We start from the raw sequence: 17454 nt of genomic DNA, 5'->3' as shown, positions 1-17454 counted from the left end.
CAGCAACAAGGTTAGGAGGGGGAACGCCATGCCAAGCCCTGCTACTTTACTTCCTTCGTTAGGGGTTCCCCGGTGTACACCTCTTTGCTGCCACTAAAAACACCGAACACCAGTGCTTCGGCTCCAAGTTCCCACACCCACAACCCATGGACAATGAACTGTTGATTAACTGGTCAGGGATATTTGCCTATGCTTTTCTGCCTCTCCCACTCCTTCTGTAAGTGGTCTGAAAGCATTAGCAAACATCCCTCTCTTTCATCCTAGTAGCTCCCACGTGGGCCAGACAGCCCTCGTTTACAACCTTTCTTGACTCATCAGGAGTGTCCCATGAGAAGCGTTCCAACCAGCTATACCTTCTAATGCAGATCTATGGTACAGTCAGGCATCCAAACCAGAGACAGCTCACTCTTGCTATTCGGCTCCTGAGGTCCTAGAGTTTGGTTACCTTAAACTACCTCTAGAGTGCACGCCTATCTTTAAAGAGGCCTGTAGGCCCACCACCCATCCCTGTTATGCAGGCACACGAAAAGGTTTGTCCATTACTGCCTTCTCAGACACAGTGAGCTGCTGAAACCAGTGGTCCTTCACAAAGGACCTGATTTTTTGTCTTAAAAACTTGTCAGCCACCGCTGCAGTCCACCAGCCATATTTAGATGTTGGAGTCCAATAGACGAAAGCCCTCATTCAAACCGGTGTCTTCGCCAAGAAAGACTGCTTGTGTCAATGCTGCAATAGGGAAAAGTGGCTGATGGTGGAACCCCAGACACTCTCCCCACTGTGCTGATTTGGATGTGCCTTACCGCCAAGAAAAAAGTGGCAGTCTGACCACCATGTTTGAGTTGGCGTATTAGGGGGAAGGGAAGGGGTGAAAACTCCCCTTTTTTCCACATTCCACCCCCATCTTCAACTGGTCATGACTGTGTCATCACTGCTGCTAACCCCACCCACCCCCTCCTGTTGCAAGACTCGAAAGTACGGAAGCCATATTGCTAGGGTATGTTGAATTGGCACTGCACAGAAGGTCGGGGCCACTGCAGGCATATACTTGTCACAGTATTTTTTTTTTCAATCACTATGACATACAAATGTTGGGGACACACTGATAAACAGCTAATCGCACACATACTCAGCTGTCATTATGGTGCCAGTATACATTGTCAAATGAATGCTGGCACCACAATGACGGTAAATTCAGACCTGTCAGCTGTGTCCATGGGTGCACATTGCCAGTGGACCTGTCCCTGTCATGTTGTGCTGATAGTTGTGTGTGTGTGTGTGTGTGTGTAAGTACTTGTATGTGTGCATGCAATGCAATTGGCTGGTCGAGGTAAAGCGAGAATGAGTGGGTGATGTGGTCATGTCTGTATGTGTGCCACTTGCATGTGATACCGATGTGTATGATGTGTTGCCATGTGACACATTCAGGTGGGTGTGGTTGTGCGGCGGACGTTGTGATATATTTAGCTGCGGTAATGTGTGTTGTGTAGATAAGGGTGTAGTTGTGTTGGTTGTCATTGTTGTGTTGTGTGTGGGTGCAGTGTCAAAGGTACGTGTATGTTGTGTCGGATGTATGTCAGTGTGTTTGCGGCATGTACGGGTTGTGTTGTATTGGAATGACAATGGGTTATTGTGTATATGTGGTGTCTTGGTAAGTGTGTATTACAGGGGCACACATGTGGCTAAGGAACAGTGTGTGTGTGTGTGTGTGTGTGTGTCAACGCTCTCTGTTAATTTCTTCATCTTCAAACATCAGGCCTCGCCTGGACGTCATTCCATGTTCATTTAGCTGCACTTGCAGCTTACTTACAAAACAGAGAACACTCTCATGAAAGTACTCAAGAGTCATCCCACCCAGGTTGCCCGAGCCCCTGTTTGGAACCTCAAAATAGTCCTATCTTGAGTCATGCAGCTTCCTTTTGAGCTCCTTCACTTGTGTACCTTCCAGTTTCTCTCTTGGTAGGTTGCCTTTCTCGTTGCTATTGCATCTTTAAAGCATGTGAGCGCGCTTCAAGCACTTACCCTACACAAACCCTCCTTTCAAGGCCACAACAATCCATTCGTTTTTGGGACCTAAGTCAAAGTTTCTGCCTAAGGTGGTAATCTTCCATCTTAATCAAACTATTGTGCTACTGGTTTCTTACTACACCTGGACTATGTGACAGAGAGGGCCCATCTCTCACCAGATGACAAGCGAGTCCTTATGTACTACACTGATATGACCAAACCCTTTTGTAAAACTCAGTAGCTCTGTTCTCCTTGCTCTCTAAAGCAGGTATAGCCAGATGGCTTGTCAAGTGTATTTAAACTTGCTGCACTAAGGCCAAAGGACAACTGCCTGCCTGACCCAGCCCTCACTCCGCTTGCAAGAAGGGGGCTGCTGTGGCCTTCCTTGGCAACATTCCCATAGCTGACATATGTAAAGCGGCTCCTTGGTCCACTCCACAAACGTTCACCAGACACTACTGTCAGGATGTCTTAGCACGCCAACATGCAAAGACGGCCAAGCTGTACTGCAAACTCTGTCCACTGCAGCATTCTCCAGTAAGCCACCTGTGTATCTGCAGGTAATTATGCCATGAATGAAATGTTACCTTTCCTGTAAGCATCTGTCATTGGGATGTGCTGTAGATTCTCATGTGCCCGCCCTCCTCTCTGGAAGCCTCTGGTTGTTGCAGATGTTCTTTTTTTCTTTCTCACTGTTGCATTGTGATCTACCTTTTCTTTTCTATGCTCCACCTTTATCCTCACCCAAAGTGTGGTTATTAATCTAGCAATGGAGCCAATGCCCATGCATACTATCAGTCTTAGGAGGAGACCCTATACCTTGTGACTTGAAAGAATTATTTGAAGAAAAACAAGCGCCACACACCCAGCCCAGCACTAGATGGCAGGAGTAGGCAGAGCATGTAAATCTACAGTAGTGCATGCCACAATCAAATGTTTTTCTTTCTTTTATTGCCAAATTGGGAAAAGTTTCCATTCTGATCCCCAAAAAGATTTGCCACATTGTTGTAGCTTTAGTTGTTAACTCACATTTAGATGGTTAATTCCTGTTATGGGGATAATCAATAAATTGCTAGGCACATTATGCCAGTGTGTGCTTTTCCCTCAGATAAATGTAATACAGCTATGTCACCCTAGCATCTCTGGGACACTTGGCTCAAAATAGAAGACTAGATTTTAAAAGCCTGTGTCTATTCCAGGAATGTTTCATATTTGCAGGATAGGATTTGGAGTTTTTGCCCCAGTTATACGTGTAAACTCCTGGACACGGTTTCTTCATACCACCCAGAGCCGCTCCACCACCATGGTGTTAGTTTAGCTTGGGGTCCTAAACTTTTCAACACCCCTGCTTTGGAGCTTCACACTCCCCAGTTTAGATTTTCCTCTAAAACATTAACTTTTGCTCTCCAACTTCCAGTGTTAGCTTGGCAGCAGAGTTACTATAGCTAGACACTTTATCCATAGAGCACGTTATCGCTCATAGAGGCACCCCCAGACATATGTACACATATGTCTTTAGCCAGTACAACAGTTGCTTAGTTACTCTTTCGGTTATAGATATGAATTGCTTAAATGGACTTGCCACTCTAATTTACGTTTTCCAGTGGAAATATTACATCTGTCTGCTGATCCATTAGTTGTTATGCATACCTATAAGACTAATGTTCACAATTTATTTACTTTTCACAACATTATACTTATTGCCCCTTTAAGGTCTTTGTGCTTCCAAAGTAAGGCTGGCAGTTACAAATGTCTCTTTGCTCACATTTGTTTTCCTTTCCTGACACCTCAAATCTATTTAATTTTCATTACATCTTTGTACAAAATACTCAACATACAAATATAAAAATGTAATCTGAACTGTCTTGTGTTTTCAGAATATAATGAGGAACCTCTGCCTGTGCTCACCACAGAAGAAATCATTCTACAGAGGCAAACACAGTTGCACGAGAAGAAAATCAAGATTGCAACTTTATCTTCTTCCATATTGTCCGACCCAGAAAACAGTGTGGGTACCAGTTAGTTTATAACTAACTTCATCAGAACTAAGTTATCATTAATTTTTTTCTAATTTTACTTGTGATATTTTTAGTAACAAAGAATGGCCAGGTTTGGATGGATATTTCTAACCACAGATTCCTTACCTTGTGAATATTCCACAGGCTTCAGACTTTTAGGGTGGTACTCCTGTGCCACGATAGGCGCCATTGTGGGCCTCCACGCTAACGCAATTCCGCTCTGGAAGTGTGGAGTGGAGCCACAAGTAGAGGCTACCACCCCCTTGCACTGATGTCAGTTCCTTTCTTTCTGCGCCTCAGACTTGGATACGGAACTACCCCTTAGACTTCTTCAGATTCTTGTTTGCAAACGTTTCCAGTGCGCAAGGGAAAATGTCACCAAAGACAACAGGGTTAAAGTCATGTAGGGACTGTTGCAAACTGATGTATTTGATAGACCATAACAACATTTTTTCTGTGGTGCTTTGGGTCCGAGCACGATTCCAGGGCCTGTGGCAACTGCACAGATGAATCCAAAGGTCATATGGGACTGCGAGGTGAAGCTGTATGTCACCAAACAGCGGAAGACTCTGTCCCACGACTGGTTGAAATTGAAAGGTAGGTTCCTCTCTCAAAGTTGTTTCTTGTGGCAGATCATCTTTTCAGTTGGAAATATTGGATAAGGCCAAGAAGAAGCATAAAAAAACAAAGTGAGAATCGGCCCGTCCTGCCACTTCAACTCCAGAAGGCATCAACCTACCACCCCTACCACCCAATCTCATTCCTAGTCTTCGTAGGAGTTTATCACAAGTCTACCTGATGCACCCCTAACTTCTGGATCTGTTAGCAGTGTCACATTAAGTTGAGGCCTTTCGGAGGCTGTGCTGTGCATTTTCAGCATTTTACCCGTTTTACTTTGGCAGGCCTCTAGAATCTGTAGGGGCCACCATTAGGACTTCAGCCAGCCATCTGCACTGGCTGATCACCTCAAACCCATTTCGGGTTTAGCACAGGCTCCAGTGCTGGCTTCAGTCCCTGCACCACCTACTGTAACAGTTTCCTTATCATCAATGTTGGTGCCAGAGGGGGTCTCTGAGCAGAATCCACCTCAACACGAGTGGTCTTCTAGGCTACTATTCCCATGCCCTATGGAACATGAACCAAATTTTACAGGCCATTCCAGATGACCCAAACTATCCAGGGTGGTGGAGGGCATGGCTAGCAAGATTGCCGTCAGGATGCGACTCCCCACCGCTTAATCCTGCAGTACCCTGTCTTATATAGAGGTTTGCCTCTTCTGACAAACTTGGGGCATACTCTCCTGACCGCTGTGGCCTAACTGTATAGACTTGGCGACCCTTGCATCTGACATGTGCCATCCATGTGTATTATGTCGACCCGCAACCTGTAGAACAATGGCGCTTAGGTGCGTAGGTGCGGACAGTGGAGCTGAGAGAGGCCCAGGTGGAGCACAGACAGCAGCTCCGGGGTTGTCTGAGGCTACAGCAACACATTGAGGGCTGTTGGAGGAGAAGAGCAGTCGTCCCTCCTGGCAGTGGCGATATACTCAGTGGCACAACGGGCCTGGGGTGCCTTCAGGCTTCGGCAGGGTGTTCCCATTCTAGCAGCTGCAGTTTGCACAGACCTGGTGCTGAGATGCTCCTGTGTTGTCGGTGTGGGCCCAAGGGAGACGATTACATGAAGCAGATGTGCCTGAGGGCTCCTAGAGACCACTCTCAGGCTTCTGGGTGGGGGGGAGAGCACCATTGTAATCTGTATTGCCTGCTTGGGAGCGGGTGCAGGCGTCCTCATGGCAGTGCTGCATTCATGTGGATAGACTGGGCCTAGTAGCTCTACGCGACTCTCGGGGAGTGCGGTCCTTGCTCCTGACCTGCATTCTGCTGGCTGCTGCCCTTGTGCAGAAATTCTTGGCCCCCAGGGAGTGCGGCTCTTGCCCCCAACCTGCATTCTGCTGATTGCTGCCACTGGGGAGTGTTGCCTGGACCTCTGGAAGTGACGCTTCCGACCTTCTCGCTGCTGACAGCTACCCGTGGTGACACCTACTATGTATAGGTACTGGTTGGTTCAGGGAGGGAGGGGATCCCTGCACCACTGGGGAACAGCTCCTGAACATTCCCACCTTTGTCCATTGGCGATTGCCCTTACTGGGATAGAGGTGCCATAATGTCCTAGCCTTGATACATAAAGCTGCGCTGTGAGGCCCTCACTGTGAATTTTAGACTGCCTGGTGTGGTGTTTACTGGCCTTCTGGAACCTTGCTTACTGGCACCGGGGAAAACCTGCAGGGCCTGAGTGACTGGTAATGGCCCTTATTTAGAGTACATGCATGCCTGTTACTGGCTACCTGGACTGACTAACACAGAGGTGCTGAGATAATACCGGCTATGTAGGCGTGCCTCCCCAGTCTATTGCATGTGCGGGGGGCCTCAGCAGTGGACAGTTGTTGGACAGGGGACCCCCCATTCACCTGAACATGTGAGGATTTGTAGTAGCGGGGGTGCCATAGACCATGGCAAGATAGTGGGGGACCCCCTACCCTATGCTATTGACTGCTGTCACTGGTACCCGTGGGGGATCATGTGGAGAATGCAAAAGGAAGAACAAGAAGGAACAACATAAGTTGGCTTGGTTTCCCTGCCGAGCGATCCCTAGAACAGTGGGTGAAGGTTGAGTTGTGCCCCACGGGACTCTCTAACACCTTTGTTATCAAGCGTGCTGCCAGGGTCCTGGCACCATCCTGTCCTCCAGGTGCCCACCAAGGGAATTGATCGCTCACCTGCTGAATTATTGCGACAGAGATGTCATCCTTCATGCAGCTAGAGAGGCACCAACGTAACAGTTTGAGGGAAAGAACATTACAGTATGTCCTTACTACACCCAGAAAGTGCAGGCGCACTGTAAAACATTCACGAAAGCTAAGAAATGACTTGGCACTATGGGTCTGCTAAATTGCCAGTCATAGAGGTGGGTAAGTCGCACTTCTTTGAACGCTCAGAGGATGTCTGAGCATGGCTGGAAATGGAGGGTGCTCCTCGAGGGCACCCATTGGGCAAGGTGGAGTCATTCCATGCAGGTGGAAAACGACGCAGACGCAGGCGACAGCAGGCTGGAGGTGCCAGGCGCCCTCTTGAGGGAGGCTGTGGATGTTTGGTAATCTGAGATGATTGCACAATGGACTCTGAGGCTCCGGTACTGCAAAGGTAGAAGGAGCCCTGTGAGGGCATAGCCCCTGCCCCTGGGGAAAGCAAGGACTCCGACAACCCAGTGAACATTGGAGACATTGTTCCTGATACTGGTACCTGAGTGAAGGTGTGCGCCCTTTTTTTGGGGAGTGAGTTGCCATTGATATGTCTGGAGTGCACTTTGGGACCAAGGGGCGTGGTGTAGACTGAGGTGTGCAATACATTGTGAAATACCATATTAGTACTACTATTCAGTGACTTATGATCTGTATTGATCTGATAGGTTGAGAATGATTGACCGTGTATTACTGACCATTGTATTGCATTATCATGAAAGTGTTTCTTTGGAGTAGCTGAGACGGGAGGACGGTGGGACCCATCTGAGATGCCTGGGGATTTCCTAGGGGGCGCTATGTAAGCCTTGGATTGACCTTATGTTGGGACTTTTGAGGTAAACCCAATTTCTCCTATGATTAGTGCGGTGGGAGTAGGGTTTCTGATTTTGTTGTGGGGAGTATTGGAGTGGGTATGAGATAGGGGAGTGATGGTGCAAGTCCTGCCACATTGATTTTACTGGACATGTGTGTGGTTCTTGTTTAATGCTACTTGTCCTGGGTGGGAGGGGGGAGTAATGGTTGGGGGTTTTATGTTCAGGTGTTTGGTGTTTACTGCCATAATGACATGTGTGGAGATGTGTGGTCGGAGTACACAAGGCTTGCTATAAGTGGTTGTCCAAAACAAGTATAAGCTCCTCACTTTGAAATGTGTCGGGACTAGGATCCTATAAGAAAAGATATAGAGTCCACTCTGCTTAAGCAACATGGTGTAAGCATAGCATGCCTCAAGGAAACCCACCTTACTGATGCTGAGGCCCTGAAAGTTGCAAGTTAATGGAGAGGGCAGGTATATTATGCAAATTAGTCTTCATTCTCACTGGTAGGGGTGCTGATCGTGAATGCTCCTGGGGTACCCTTCACTCTGAGCTACATGGAGGCAGATGTTGAAGGGTGGTATATATTACCGCAGGGGAGGTTGGATAGTGTGGGTGTGGCCTTTGCGAATCCTCATGGTCCCAATGTAGATGATGAGCCTTTTTACACTACAGTGAGAGACGCTGTGTCACTGGCGGTGAATGTAAGGTTGATGTGGTTGGGTGACTTCAACTGCATACTGGATGGTGTGCTTGACTGTCGCCCTCCACGGGCACACACTAAGCCCATGATGAAATCCAGGCTCTGAGAGGCTATGACCAGCTGAGGTTGTGCGTTGCTTGGAGGGAGTCACACCTGACAAAGTCGTGAGTATACTTGCTTCTCACTCACCCACGGTACTTATAGCATACTTGACTGTTTCTTATTGCCTGCATACTTGGCCCCCCCAAGTGCTAGAGGTGACGCATCAGTCTTGTTATATTTCATATCATGCTCCAGAAGCATGTTTCTCGGAATGGGGTGACAGTGTTAGGTCCCCATGCACGTGGAGGTTTCCAACTGAAATATTACAAGACCCTGTAGGCAGGGATACACTTGTGGGTGCTCTGACAGACTACTTTGAAATTAATTGGGCCTCCACCCAAAGTCGGGCATTGGAATGGGAGGTGATGAAAGCTGTCTTACGGGGACGATGTGTGGGATTATCAAATGGGGTGTGCCGGGTTTTACAGGAGGAGCTCCTTCAGAAGGAGGAAGCCTTTGCATAGTTACAACAGCTCCTATTGGGCAATCTGGATGGTTGACGGTATGAAGTTGAACTTCAGCGTTAGGTTGCAGTGGTTAGAGACCTACTCAAGAGATATACTTTGAAATCTTACAGACAGTTGCTATACAGAGAGGGAGAAACTTCTGGATGATGCTTGGCCTGGGTGCTCCATTGGGAGACACCAAGCTTCCCTATTTTGCATCTGAGGACCACACAGGGGTGGATAGTGTGCAAGCAGGGTGACATTGTAGCAACACTTCAGCAGCACCTGGAACAGGTGGTCTATTCCTGCCCGGGTCATCTTGACCTTGGACGCATTACTGATTTTTTTACTAGCCTGCTGTTACCTCGTCTAGGGGTGGAGGCAGCACAGGAGTTGGATGCAGAACTCATGTTTGATAGTTGATGAGATTAGGGTGGCCCTTGTGTGCCTTCCGGAGGGGCATGGTCCTGGAAAACGATGGCTTCCCAGCTGCATTTTACTGTGCCTTCACACCGGATATCATGCAGAGATTGCTGGAGCTGTATTTCGAGGCACAAGACGACTGGTGTCCTGCCTCCCTCTATGATGGAGGGTTGAATCTCCATGGTATTGAAGCCTGGGGTAAATGCATCCAAACCGCCGGCCTTCCGTTCGCTTACATTGATTAGTATGAATACAAAGGTATTATGTAAGGTACTCTCCCTTAGACTGTGGCCAGTGATCGCACAACCGATACACAAAGATCAGTGTGGTTTCATCCCAGGATGTAATACCACCATGAATCTCTGGCAGTTGATAAGCGTGATGTACGAGTTGGAGGAAAGGGGAGAGGAACTAGCAGTGGTTTCCATCGACATTGCTAAGATCTTTTACAGTGTTGATTGCCATTATCTTATGTCTGTACTGTAAGTAATGGGATTTGGCTTATAGTTTTGATCATGGGTGCGGCTATTATATTCAGCACCGATGGTGAGGGTAAAGGTCGGTCAACTGTTTTCTATCTTGTGGGAGGTGGGCAGAGGAACACGGCAAGGCTGCCCTCTCAACTTTACTTTACTTTTTTGCTATAGCACTTGAGCCGTTAGCAATCCAGATTAGTCAGAAGATGACGGACTGGGGAATCCGAATTGGAGATGTGACCCACCTAGTCTCTCTATATGCGGATAATACTTTTTTTTTTTTTAACTGTCCTTCAAGAGTTATTGCCTCTACTTCTCCAATACCTGCTCATTGGCCTTTAGGATCAGTCAAGGCAAGTCATTGCTTTTCCCCCGGGTATGTTGGTGGATAGAGTGGGTAGAGACCTTGATGTTTTGCCATATCTCTCTCTGTGATCGGAGAAAGAGCAATTTTGTTAGTTTGGGATCATGGTCAATTAGTCAATCAATCGACATTTATAAAGTGCTGCTTCGGGTCAGTTGAAGAGCCAGGTCTTGAGGTCCTTCCTGAATTGAATCAGTGATGGGGACTGCCTGAGGTGGAGCAGCATTGTGTTCCAGGTCTGTGTGACGAGGTATGAGGAGGATCTTCCTCCAGCAGTGTTGTTCCGGATCCTGGGGTTGGTAGCGAGGGTCAGTTGTGCTGAGTGGAGTTGCCAGGAGTGGGTGTAGAATGAGAGGCGATGGTTGAGTTAGGCAGGCCCGACGTTGTGGAGGGCCCTGTATGCGTGGGTCAGGAGTTTGAAGGTGATGTGCTTGCTGACAGTGAGCCGGTGTAGGTCTCAGGTGGGTGGGTATGTGGCTGTGGTGAGGGATGTCCAGGATCAGTCCAGCCACAACCTTCTGTATTCTCTGGAGTCTTGCTTGGAGTTTTTTGTTGATTCCGGCATAGTGTGCGTTGCCGTAGTCGAGATTACTGCTGACAAGTGCCTGGGAGACTGTTCTCCTTGTGTCGATGGGGGTCCATTTGAATATCTTCCTGAGCAGGCGAATGGTATAGAAGCATGACGAGGAGGTGGCGTTGACTTGGCGGGCCATGGACAGTGATGAGTTGAGAATGATGCTGAGGTTGCGGGCGTGGTTGGTTGGAGTGGGGGCAGTTCCGAGGCTGTTGGGCCACCAGGAGTCATCCCAGGCGGAAGTGGCTGGCCCCAGAATGAGGATCTCTGTCTTTTCCAAATTGAGTTTGAGGCAGCTGTCCCCTCATCCACTCTGCGACTGCCTTCATTCTGTTGCGACTGGTGCTCGCTGCCCGGCTGTGACCACACTGCAACATTGACAAAGTGGTTATCGGCTAAGATGCCTTGGTCCGCTTCTGGAGCACACCCCTGTTGTCCCTTATGAGTAGTGTTGCTGTGGCAAAGATGGTCTTGTTGGCCCGTTGCCTGTACCTAGTGCAGCACTCATTTGATACACTCACTCGGGAAGTGTTTCAGAAATTGCATTCTATTCTTACAACACTTCTATGGGTAGGTGGCAGGAGTAGGGTTGCGTGGGCCACCTATACTTGCCCACATTGGAGGGTGGCCTGGAAATGTATTGCCTTGCCTCCCAACTGCAGCATGCCCCACAATGGTTGTTGGAAAGGGAAAATTGGGAGAAGGCCCTTCTAGGAAATGAGACGCACGTTGATCCCCTCACTCATTTATTGTTCTTGGTGGGCTCGTCACCAGTATCTTACCTCATTAAACAAAGGGGGTCTGTCCCAGCGCCTGGAGACCCTCATGGGGGAGTAGCCGTGTCTTACAAATATTGATTGATTGCGTGCAGTCAAGATTATATTGGGGAGATACTTTTGCCTGGAAGTTACAGTTCTGAGACTTACCTGCCTTTAGTACACTAGCGGCCACAATCAATATCTCTTTCCGGCAGGGAGGTGGATGCAAGAACTTAGGGTACTTTTACCCTGAGGATAACTTCATTCACATCATTACTTTCAGAGCAGCTCAGGACACCTTTGAGATAAGGCCTGGACAAATTTCTCACCTACACCAGTATTGCAGCCATAAACAGAGAAATATGACCTACATTTACAGCCGTCCACCCCCATATCATTATTGTTATTTATTGTTACGGGGTTTGTTAGAGTTAGGAGGTGCTCATCACCTAGTATCACACCTGTACAGGGACACTGATACGCCCTGTAGCCCATTTTCAACTAGAGTCGCTTGGGAGGAGGAACTAGGGGTGCGCATGGATGATGCCCTATGAAGCAAAACCTATTCCATAGCCCGGACTGTGTCATGGAATGCAAGATTTAAGTACTTGCACTGAATGCATGTTACTCCTGCACTAATGCATAGGATAGACCCTAGCAAAGCTAGCAGTTGTCATAGATGTCCGGCACCCATGGCCCCGTTCCTGCAACTTGCTTGGCAGTGCCCCTTGGCCAACTCCTTTTAGAAAATTGTAGTGAACCCGGGTGATTACAGCACTGGAGACTGTAATTACAATGAGTCCAACGGTTTGCCTGCTAGGAGACTTTAAAAAAACATAAAGGAATTTTTTTTAGTTTAAATTCCTGTACCTTTAACTACTCCTGGCAGAGAGGAGTGTTGCCATTACTTGGATGGTGCAAACTGGCCCTAGTGTGGAAGGATGGGTGCAAGACTTGAATGAGTGGGCGATTGCAGAATGATGATAAAGTGGAAGACGACCTGCACAATTGAAATGACCTACTGAATTCTTTTTTGGGGCTGTAGGAGGGTACACAGGAGGACTGTCCTGAGGATGAAGTCTCTCTACATACAGTTATTGATGTTCCCCCTATAGTATCATGAGAGTAGAGTTTCTGGGACATGTTAATTAAGTCCTCTCTTAATATCTGTGGGTAAATGGACCGACTAACGCTTCACGACACGTTGAATGTTGGGAAATGGCAGAAGTTAGAGGGTCTTGTTGCTGTGCTTTAAATGTAACCAAATTAAAATATCTTTAAAGACTATCAAGTGTGGCCGAGACACAGGAACATTTGTAATTAGTTCTGGCTGGGACACAACTGACTGCATAGGTTTGGTGATGGGTACAAGGGTGACACTTGGGTGCCACACCTGGATGATGTCAATGGCCTTCTCCGGTGATGTCCAAGCCTCCATGATGGACATGCCACTTGATGGCTCTCGCTATTTTCGTCAAGAAAGAGGATTCTGCCCTGAAACGTTTTAAAGAAAGCAGAGCCATAGCACATTCCCTGGCCTGTCTGCCCCACCCAGACTGTTCCACCAGCAGTTTTGCCCCTTTCCAGGCTACAGTAGGTTTCCAATGCTACCAACGTTAGACCCATCCGCTAGCCCAACAGGTCTCACAGCCTTTTCATGGCTGAGGCCTTGGACTTCAAACACCCAGCACATCAAGGATAGCCAACAGCTCAGTTTGCTGCCTGCCCCATTCCTTTGTACTCCCCATCATTTGACAACCCCCGCTGCAAAAGTTTTTAGTCTGTACTTCATGGCACACAGCCACCCTGTTGGGGACAGGATCCAGCATTTCCTCTACGGTGTCAAGTCATTAAGTCAGACAACTTTATTTCCATATCCCCGTCCTGCAGGGCCACAGGCTCTACCCATGGTTTGCATTGGGCCTGGGACATTTCCAGTTCGTAGTGTTGCCTTTTGGTCACACCAGAACCCCTCAGGTGTTTTAAAAAGTGATGGCGGTGGTAGCAGCTCAGAGATCCGGAAGGGGGTGAGTACCAGTTTTCCCATACCTGATGGACTGTCTGTTAAAGACGGGCTCGCCTCTGGCAGTTGTCAACCACCTCCAGAAGAAGAGAAACCTAACTTTGTTGGCATTCACCATTAAATTGCTGAAGCCACACCTGACTCCCTCGATGAAGCTCCTATTCATCAGAGCCATTCTGGATGTGGTATGGTATCATGCCTTTGCCCTGGAGCGAATAGTCCAGGACAATTGGACTATGATACTGATGTAGCAGCCTTTGTAATGGATGACTGCTAAGGCTGCCGGGGTTGTTAGCCTCCTGCATTCTCCTGGTGAACCATGCCAGATAGCATATGCGCTCCCTGCAGTGTCCAGATTTTGTAGGAGACTGCAAAAGATCTGCAGTGGTGGCTGCTGGAACTCGATTTGGTCAGTGTCAGACCCCGCTCCTTACCCCACCCAATTTTGACTGTGGCAACAAATTCATCTCTTTGGATTTGGGAAAGCCTCTGGTATCTGACAGACTCTTTACTCCACATTGATACATTGGAGTTGAGGGTGATTTACTTAGCATTGAAGACCTTCCTTCCTACCATCAGAGGAAATGATGGTGCAGGTTCCAACTGACAACACCACTGCCATGTGGTACAAACGGGATGAGGTGGTGCTCTTGGGTCCTGTGCCCAGAGGCTGTAAGCCTCTGTTAGTGGCTGAAGTGCCTGGGAATTTCTCTGGTGATGTACCACCTGACTGCTTCATTAAAAATACCACGGTGGACAAACTCAGTAGCCAACACTCAGTGGACCACAAATGGCAGTTACACCCTGAGGTGGCGTAAGGCATCTTCCATCAATGGGGAGAGCTCTAGTTCTATTTTTTCACAACCTCAGAGAATGCACAACGTCAGCAGTTTTGTCCATTGGAGTGTATAAGAAGGCTGTCTCTCGGAGATGCATTTCTGCTGCTGCCTCCTGCCCCGAAGTTCTGTAGAAGATCAGGAATGACCATTCATCGTAGTAGCACTAGATTGGGCCAGGAAAGTATGGACCTGTAACTCCTGGGCATGAGCATATGACCTGCAGTAAATCTGAAGCTTGGGGAGGATCTACTGTTGCAGCAGCAGGGCAGTGTGCTGCACCAGAGCCTGTACAAGCTGTACCTCCCTCCGTGGCGATTACGCGGCAACAGTTGACTTCATTTGAACTTCCTCTTGAGGTTGTTAATGTCATCTTGACAGCTAGGTGTCCCTATATAAAATTGGTGTGTGCCAGTCGTTGGAACAGATTTGTGGTCTGGTATGATACTTGCCAGATTGACCGACTTCAGGCCAAATTGTCTGACGCTGAGTTGTATGTTTTATCCCTGGTCCAGCAAAGATTTGCATTGGGCACTGTTAAAGGCTATTTGTTGGCTCTGATGGCTGTTTTGCAGTTTGGGTTCAGCTTGCATTGTTTAAACCACGTGTTATGATGAGATTTCTTAAAGATTTGTAGTATTTATTTCCATTGAAGCCCTTTGTGATGCCACAGTGGGATTTAAATTGGGTTCTTACTTTTTTAATGTGTAATTCCTTTGAGGTGATGCATGGTGGTCAATTATGTCAGTTTATTGACCCGCAAAATGGTCTTTCTTATTGGCATAATGTCAGCTCGACCGATGAAAGAGCATCAGGCTCATTCAGTCCAACCACGTTCCTTCCTGATAAGCTGATGTCGAGAACCCAGGCTTCTTTTCTACAAAAAGTGGTAACACTATTTCACATTGCTTTGCCTATCATCTTTCTGACGTTCTTTTCTCTGCCAAGTACTTCTAAAGAGGACGAACATCTGGTCTACATTTTGTAGACCCCAAGAGAGCACTTTTTACACTGATCGCACTAAAGAACATCAAGGGGACAATCCGCTCTTTGTGGAGTTTGCTAGTGCAAAGAAGTGCAAGACAGTGCGCAAGTGGATCATCTCTCGATAGATTGTGCTTTGCATCAAGATTGACTACATACTGGCCAAGAAGCAGCCTCCGGATGCCTACCAGCTCATTCTACCAGAGCCAAAGCAGCTACCACTGCGTAGGCATGCTAAGTACCTGTTATCATGATTTGTCAGCCACTATTTGGGTGTAGGTACACATTTTCACGGAGCATTACTGCCTTGATAGGCCGGCCCATTGAGATGGGCATTTTGCTTACTCACTCCATCCTGCTGAATCTTTTGATATGAGCCATTTCACAGACCAACCAGCCGGGTAGGTACTGATAGGTATCTATTGACAAGGTGAAGAATCTGCAGTTAGAAGTATCCATCAGAAGAACTAAGTTACTTACTTTTCGTAACTGTCTTTTGGGTGGCAACTGCAGATTCTTAACAAACCCTCCCAGCTGTCCAGTTTGTGAATTGGCCTATTTTCCATCTGAAATGCTCCTAATCTAGCGATCTGAACACTAGCCATGCCAACCTGTGGATGAACTGTTCTTTTGAGAGCGAGGCCAACCTATGAAAGCGGCTGACCCCTGTGCGCGTGGGTGGGTCTTTTATGTGGCTCCCCTCTTTACTTCTGGAGCTGAAGGATGTTGGCGTGGAGCTACACAGTGCCACCTACCAGCACCCAGGAGTCCCGCTCTAAATGTTTGTGGCCTCAGTCTGATGCCTGGGTAATATTCACAAGCTGAGGAATCTGCGGTTAGATAGAATATCCACCAGAAAGAGCATTACTGAAGCTAAGTAGCAAGTTAATTTATGATCAGTGTAAGGAAATGCCTCCTTGGCATGGTTACCCCCTGACTTTTTGCCTTTGCTGATGCTGTGTTTTGAATTGAAAGTGTGCTGAGGCCTGCTAACCAGGCCCCAGCACCAGTGTTCTTTCCCTAACCTGTACTTTGTTTACACAATTGGCACACCCGGGCATCCAGGTAAGTCCCTTTTAACTGGTACCCCTGGTACCAAGGTCCCTGATGCCAGTGAAGGTCTCTAAGGACTGCAGCATATCTTATGCCACCCTGGGGACCCCTCACTCAGCACAGACACACTGCTTGCCAGCTTGTGTGTGCTGATGAGGACAAAACGAGTAAGTCGACATGGCACTCCCCTCAGGGTGCCATGCCAACCTCACACTGCCTATGCAGTATAGATAAGTCACCCCTCTAGCAGGCCTTACAGCCCTAAGGCAGGGTGCACTATACCATAGGTGAGGGCACCAGTGCAAGAGCACTGTGTCCCTACAGTGTCTAAGCCAAACCTTAGACATTGTAAGTGCAGGATAGCCATAAGAGTATATGGTCTGGGAGTCTGTCAAACACGAACTCCACAGCACCATAATGGCTACACTGAAAACTGGGAAGTTTGGTATCAAACTTCTCAGCACAATAAATGCACACTGATGCCAGTGTACATTTTATTGTAAAATACACCCCAGAGGGCACCTTAGAGGTGCCCCCTGAAACCTTAACCAACTACCTGTGTAGGCTGACTGGTTTTAGCAGCCTGCCACACTCGAGACATGTTGCTGGCCACATGGGGAGAGTGCCTTTGTCACTCTGTGGCTAGTAACAAAGCCTGCACTGGGTGGAGATGCTTATCACCTCCCCCTTGCAGGAGCTGTAACACCTGGCGGTGAGCCTCAAAGGCTCACCCCCTTTGTTACAGCACCACAGGGCATTCCAGCTAGTGGAGTTGCCCGCCCCTTCCGGCCACGGCCCCACTTTTGGCGGCAAGGCCGGAGGAGATAATGAGAAAAACAAGGAGGAGTCACTGGCCAGTCAGGACAGCCCCTAAGGCAACCTGAGCTGAAGTGACTCTGACTTTTAGGAATCCTCCATCTTGCAGATGGAGGATCCCCCCAATAGGGATAGGAATGTGACCCCCTCCCCTTGGGAGGAGGCACAAAGAGGGTGTAGCCACCCTCAGGGCTAGTAGCCATTGGCTACTAACCCCCCAGACCTAAACACGCCCTTAAATTTAGTATTTAAGGGCTCCCCT

The 17454-nt window shown here is 48.1% G+C and overlaps 1 protein-coding gene across 1 annotated transcript in view; it reads left to right on the top strand.

Moving 5' to 3' along the window:
* The window catches only part of NOC3L (NOC3 like DNA replication regulator), a 433719-nt gene that overhangs the window by 82350 nt on the left and 333915 nt on the right, over window positions 1–17454 (top strand). Inside the window, exon 6 of the mRNA XM_069239851.1 lies at window positions 3882–4012. Within this exon, the coding sequence (XP_069095952.1) occupies window positions 3882–4012 (131 nt within the window). The remainder of the gene's footprint in view (window positions 1–3881; window positions 4013–17454) is intronic.

Source organism: Pleurodeles waltl, chromosome 6 (assembly GCF_031143425.1).
Source record: "Pleurodeles waltl isolate 20211129_DDA chromosome 6, aPleWal1.hap1.20221129, whole genome shotgun sequence".
Lineage (NCBI taxonomy): Eukaryota > Metazoa > Chordata > Amphibia > Caudata > Salamandridae > Pleurodeles > Pleurodeles waltl.
The sequence above is the reverse complement of the archived record's forward strand: the minus strand, read 5'-3'. Positions and strand labels throughout refer to the sequence as shown.